Source organism: Acyrthosiphon pisum, chromosome X (genome assembly GCF_005508785.2).
Source record: "Acyrthosiphon pisum isolate AL4f chromosome X, pea_aphid_22Mar2018_4r6ur, whole genome shotgun sequence".
NCBI lineage: Eukaryota > Metazoa > Arthropoda > Insecta > Hemiptera > Aphididae > Acyrthosiphon > Acyrthosiphon pisum.
Genome location: NC_042493.1, coordinates 34,911,521 through 34,918,238, shown reverse-complemented (window position 1 = coordinate 34,918,238; position 6,718 = coordinate 34,911,521). Strand labels below are relative to the sequence as shown.

Genomic DNA, 6,718 nt, shown 5'->3' with positions numbered 1-6,718 from the left:
TTGTACTTAGTGTTTAAGTTAAACTTGGTTGATATATAAAATTATATTATTTGCCTGACAGGCAGTGTCCTTTGGTTATCTTGTCTTATGCGCTCTAGCAGCAAAATTGCTACTGCAGTATGCAACTCTGCCGTTTTTGCCACTCTACATTAATATATTTTAAATAATATTATATTCAAAGTAAATTAAGTCGAAAAGTGATTTTAATGAAGAATTAAATAATACTTAGAACTTAATGTATTTGATGTATTATTAAAAGTTATTATTAATAGCTAATACACAATTACACAATGGGTGTATTATTAAAAATTATTATTTTATCAATGGCACTGTCATAGTCGTCTAGTAATTTATCACTAAATATAATATTATCATATAATTAATAATAAGAAAGAATCCTTAACCCTCATAAAGGTGTTAAATGTGACCCTTTTATTAATTTCTTTCCACTACGTTTCAAATTTCAATGAGATATCTGTAATAACTGTTTATTATATCTATAAAATATAATATATAAATGTTATTATATTATATTGAAGCATATCAAGAGTTGTACTACACTTTTTTTTACAACTTTTAGCCTCAGGGTCCTGCCATCCATACACTTTCTGTCTTTTTACTAGTGACAGATACTGTCTATAGAGCTGAAACTTGGCAATGGCAATACATTATTATTTTATTTTCAATTTTAGCAAGATGATAATCTGATGTGAAGCAACATATTACAGAGGATAACCACTTATCAGAGTACTTAACTACTGTCCCATTTTTAACAGAAATATGTATATTTTTAATATATTAATATTGGTATACTTAAAAATTATTCATGTTCCTATTACCTTTGTGGTATCAAATATTTCAAAAACAATTGTTAAATATTTAAGTCATTCATTAAGTCAATTATTATATCACCAAACCATTAAAAAAATAATATAATTTAAATTTATAACATTTGCTTAGTGAATAAATTAATTACATTTCTGGCAGTGTCAATATTTAATAAAATTATATTTTATAACAGAACTATAGGTAATTACAAAATATTTTTAAATAATCATTATTAATCCAATTATGTATTTTTGTAAGAACTATTTGATGATAAAATATATTTTTTAAAGTTTATAATATTTATATAGGTAGTTAACATTTTTGAAATTATAATATGAATTCATCATTCTGTTACATGATGTGTTCTATAGATCTAAAATGTATTATAATGTAATATGTATAAATAGGTACATCATTTAAATGTATTATTTGTAACTAAGATAGATTTATAATGCACCAAGTCACTAATATAAAATATTTATATTTCTATAGAATAAGAAATATTTTAAAAAAAAGCAGGTAAGTGGATGTCGCTTTGCGGTACAGTAGATTACAAGTGGGTAATTGTATATTGGTTGTATTAGACTTGAATCCAATGATATAATATCATTGTATAAGAAAAACGATTCTGAGCAGAGACGGTTTGACAGTCTAGATATTTTATATTTTGTTAAAATTTATTTTATCATGTAAGTTGAATTAATATTAAAATATTATAATTTTTTATTCGTTTCTATGGTGATAAACAAAACGTTAGAAATTAAAATCCCATTTTTAGCGTTTTTTCGTAATTTTCCAGTGGTTTTTCCCGTGGCATTAAATAACTGTTGAGAAAATCGAAAAATTACCTCTCTAAAGTACCATCTTGATCCAATTTTCTAAAAGATAAGGTATTATATGTTGAAATCGAAACACTCCTTCTGGAAGAAATTTTGTATACAGGATATAAAAATAAAAAGAAAAAAAAATAAACAACATTGTAAAAACAATAGCTTCCTCCCTCCGCTCAGAATCTAAAAATAGTGTATAATATGGGTAATAATATTTTATTGGGTTTTGGACCAAAATTTAAAATCAAATCAAGTATTAAAAAATTGTATGTGTCAGTAATGTTCATATATATCACAACTTTATTTTAAAATATTTATTTTTTTTAAGAAATACAGTTTTAATCTTGAATTATTTTTCCTGCTTGCGTACTAATTCTTTTACTATTTTCATGTTATCTTAAAAATAAAGAAAATTAATGATTTTTAAATATAATTAATATCAAATCAAAATTAATACAAAAAATATTATTACTTGCAATAACACTGAAAATGTGATTCAAATTATTAAATGAATTAAAATCTTTTCGATTTCCTGGATTGATATCAAAAGTGAAGTCTGGACCATAAGCAGAAAAATACTGAAACAGAATTAATGTTTTTAAATAAAATAAAATTCTTAAATATATTTAGTTTTTAAAACAAAACATTATTTATAGTTAGGGCAAAGGACTTGTAGCATTTGCATATTAGTTTTTACAGCTGCAATAATAGCAGGATACGAATACAAATATATTTCATGCTTTCACAAAGCTAGTTTTGAATTTTTTTTGCATATAAAAGCATATTTTGAGTTCTTTTTGTTTTTAGGGCATATTTTATACTTTTATATGTAATTTTATACTTTTTGAGACATATTTAACTTAAAAACATTTTTTCCACACCGAAATTTTTATTTCAACCAATACAGTCAAAATGTTTGGATAAAAATTTTAGAAATGTTTGTCATATAATATTATTGATTGTCCACATGTTTGAGCACACGCTGGCACACGTTTGAAAGAAGCGCTTGAGGATTACCGATAAGACAGTAATATAATTTGCTATAATTAATTTTTTAATAGATGGAAAATCATTTACGATCTAACGTTGTACACCATATGACATCACCACCATGCCACTGTGTGCGCACCATGACTTTTATTCAATTATGATTTCTTAAAAAAATATTGGAAAAAATTTTTAAGTGCATAAGTGCTTGCTTATTTAGCGCTTTTTTAGAGCTACAAGTCCTCTGTCCTATTTAAAATAAATCATATTATGGCATTAGTAAAAATTGGTAAAAACTTATTTTAATTATGATTTTTCAATCAACTTAATACGTTTTATGTTAATATATTATTTTACATTTACCTCATTATCTGGTATATCACTCGACAATAAATCATCTTGTCCAGTAATAATTGCAGTTAAACATGTCCAACAACGTGCAACATTTGCTTCATTATATCCGCCTAATACAAAGTTTTACATTTTAATATAAAAACAAATAATATTCCTTAAACAAACATAATAGCTATATTATAAATACTTTAAATGGTAATAATCAGCATTTCTGAAATATTATGCCCCAAAAGACAATTATTTCTTTAAATTTAAAGTCAAATATTAAATAGTAACCTTACCTAACACCTCACTTAATATTCAGAGGTTCATTGCAAAATAATGGAATAACTAATTTATATTTTAGGTACTCATGTTAAGTACAAAGTTAACTTGATAAATTTTTAAAACATTTATTACCTCCGCCAAGAAATAATGTAGGTTTTTCCCATTTCATTACGTTTTTCACACATTCCGCTAATGCTTTTGGTGTCAAGTTAAATCCACCAATTGGGTCTCCAACTAAACTATCCGCTCCACATTGGACAACAATACATTTTGGATTATAGGAACTATTCACCATATTACTAATTCTAAATAAAACAAATAAATATGATTTTTTTTTTAGTCTGAACATATTATTATGAATTGAAAAGTTGTTCATATTACTTTTGAAACATTGTTATGTATTTATCATCATTTATCCCTTCTTTAAGTGGAACATTTACAGTATAATATTTTCCTTTATCTATTCCGATATCATCCAATGATCCACTTGTAGGATAAAAACCTGGTTCATATTGATGAAATGAAAGTGTAAGAACTTTGTCTGTAGCCATATATGCATACTCAACACCATTGCCTAAATACAAAACATTTATTAATATGGAAATTGTTTGACAAACAAAGAAAGAAATATTCATGAAAATAAATTAGAATACAAAAATTATTACCATGATGAACATCAATATCAATATATAACACCTTTCCAAATGTTTTTCTTAACATTTCAATGGCAAGGACTATATCATTTACATAACAAAAACCTTGAGCAGAATCTCTATTTAAAATAGAAAAACATAAATTAAATTGCATTAAAAAAAGTGTCATAAGTAGGTACATTTTTAATAATGATTAATAGTATACATTTAAACCTTAGTGCATGATGCCAACCTCCACACCAGTTGATGGAATATCTGTATTGCATAGTTGTTAATGCTTTTGCAGCAGTTAACGAAGCACCTGAGATATATGTAATAAATTGCCATATATCTTTTACAACTGGACAATCATAACCTAAAAAAAATATATATATATTTTAATAATATAATTTAAATCTAACGATCTAGCTATATAACTAATTGTAAAAAACTGTTTATTATTTCCTCCAAAATATTAATTAATTATTTATTTATTGATTTATTAATTATACATGCGATTAGTTTATAATTTGAACAGTTTATGAAGTGGTATAATATTTAAGAAAAGTTTGGTATCAAACAATTTAAATTTAATCCGTAATCAGAATATTACATATTAGTGTTCAGTACAAAAATGATAATATAAGTTATTTTTATTATTTTTTTCAATATAATTCAATAATATTAATAACCTATTCCATATTCATCTTCAATATCCGAGAGAGAACTGTTGTTGTCATTTAATTTTTTTAGGAAATCAACATATGCACTAGAATGGAATCCTATAAGATCTTCATATGACGAAGGATTCACTTTAAATACATCCATGTGATCAGATAGATGATATGCCTTAATGAGACTATCAACTAAATAAGCCTGAAAATTGAAAATAATATATTATAAAATAAAATAAATTGCAACATTTATTTGATGAAAATACTTAGTTTTTATGAATAAATGGTGTGATTAAAGAAAATAAAACATTAGTTATAAAATGTATGTTGATGTAAATTATTATTTATAATAAAAAATAAAGTATGTAAATTAGAAAAAAAAAAATGTATTTTTTCCTATAGAACAACAGAATAATAAATTGAAGATGAAAAATATAATGAAAAACTCTCATTTTTAAATCATTGTTTTCGGGAAATCTAATTAATATTGCTAAATTTATTAAGTATACCTATTTTGTAATTTAAATAATTAATATATTTTTTTTTAACAACATCCTTCATCAAATTTTTATTTATTTTTAATTTCACTATTTCAAATTTGATGTATTTTATATTTGAAATACACGAAGTTTTGTATTTTCCCCAATTCGGCATGTAAATAAATGTAATATTAAAAATGTTAATCCCATTCATGATTAAGCTCCTAAGAATGTAAAATATTAGAATAAAATATATGAATGTATATCACAGTGAGAACAGTAAACATGATAAATAATTTGAAATCAACGCCGTAAAATGCTATATAATTCAAATTAAAATAATTATTATTACCTATTTATATTCTTACTTATCAGGTCTTACCCTTTTTGGAATATTTGGAATTTTGCAGCATTCTTTGATTAACTGATTGTCATAAATGTAACACACATTATGATCCATGCCTAATAATTTTCAAATACTAAAAACTGTAAATAAGTATACATATAACAATTTTAAATAACTACATGATTTATCGGGTAATAGAAAAGAGCAACATTAATTGAATATTTGAAATCCGAACATTCTATGAACAGCAAAAATAAAAATAAAATGAAACAATAATAAAGTTCAATAGAGATTATTTTGTTGTAAGACGAAACTCTAAAATCCAACAAAACCTATTTTAGGTTGTATTATAAATGTTTAACAAATATACAATAAGAATATTAATTATACTAATACCATTGATTATAAATACTAGTTACTAGTATTTACAATCAATGCTAATACTAATAATATTATAGTATGCAAAATGGGCGATGCATATTCTAATATATTCTATTATCTTTACTTCCCAACGATATTTCTCTAATCACATTTATGTGATATCAATATTATTATCAAACCACAGTGTTATCTTAGTTCATAACAAGCTGTATCGATAACTTCTGAAAAACCATGAACCTATTGGTATCAAACTCAAATTTCAAATATTATTTAATACAGCATAACCATAACTTTATCTGCCAAATAAATGTATCCAACAGTTACGACAAATGAAAAAACATGCCCGGTTAACCAATAGCAACCAATATATAAAAAGTGGATAAGTGGATGTCGCGGAACAAGTCTAGTTTACCGGGCACCATTTTTTTTTGAAATTTTTTTTTTTTGAAAAGGGTTGTTTTGACGAGTTAAGAACGATGGTGCAAAAAAAAATTTGCGGAAATGATTATTTTGGAAGTTATAGCTTCCCAAAGTTAACGATTTTACGTTTATACGCGTGCGCGCAAGACTACTATAATGCCGCGCGGAGGACCTCGAGATTTTTATTTTAAAAGTTACAAGTCTCATTTTGTTTTATTTTGTTGAATTTTTATTAATTATTATTCAAAGCATTCATTTTCATCTTCATCTTCCGTTTCATACTATAGTTAATTACCTACAGTAAGCAGGGCAGTGTTACACAGTTAGCGGCACTCGTCGCTACGCTCCTCGCCGCCGTCGCTCCGCTCCGCAAATCGAAAATATCCCACGATTTGTTGTATAAAACCACCTCAGGTGAACCTCGGTTTTCCTCAAAAATTCCCCGAAACTTACCGTTCAAAAGTTATGGAAGTTCCAAGTTGCAGTGATTACACGTGTATCGGCACTCATCGCTGCGCTC

At 25.4% G+C, this 6,718-nt stretch overlaps 1 protein-coding gene across 2 annotated transcripts; it reads right to left on the bottom strand.

Moving 5' to 3' along the window:
* Nucleotides 1–1,940: 1,940 nt before the first annotated feature.
* On the bottom strand, nucleotides 1,941–5,836 carry LOC100168775 (histone deacetylase 8). 2 transcript variants are annotated; one of them, XM_001950749.3, is made up of 9 exons: nucleotides 5,434–5,836; nucleotides 4,591–4,774; nucleotides 4,133–4,274; nucleotides 3,932–4,038; nucleotides 3,648–3,840; nucleotides 3,399–3,571; nucleotides 3,009–3,109; nucleotides 2,131–2,236; nucleotides 1,941–2,054 (listed from the first exon to the last, which is right to left on the bottom strand). In XM_001950749.3, exons 1-9 carry the CDS (start codon nucleotides 5,509–5,511, stop codon nucleotides 2,008–2,010), a joined length of 1,131 nt encoding a protein of 376 aa, XP_001950784.2. In that variant the 5' UTR covers nucleotides 5,512–5,836; the 3' UTR covers nucleotides 1,941–2,007. The 2 variants fall into 2 exon arrangements, with proteins under 2 accessions (XP_001950784.2, XP_008179317.1); XM_008181095.3 differs by lacking the exon at nucleotides 4,591–4,774 and having other exon boundaries at nucleotides 5,434–5,765.
* Nucleotides 5,837–6,718: the final 882 nt, after the last annotated feature.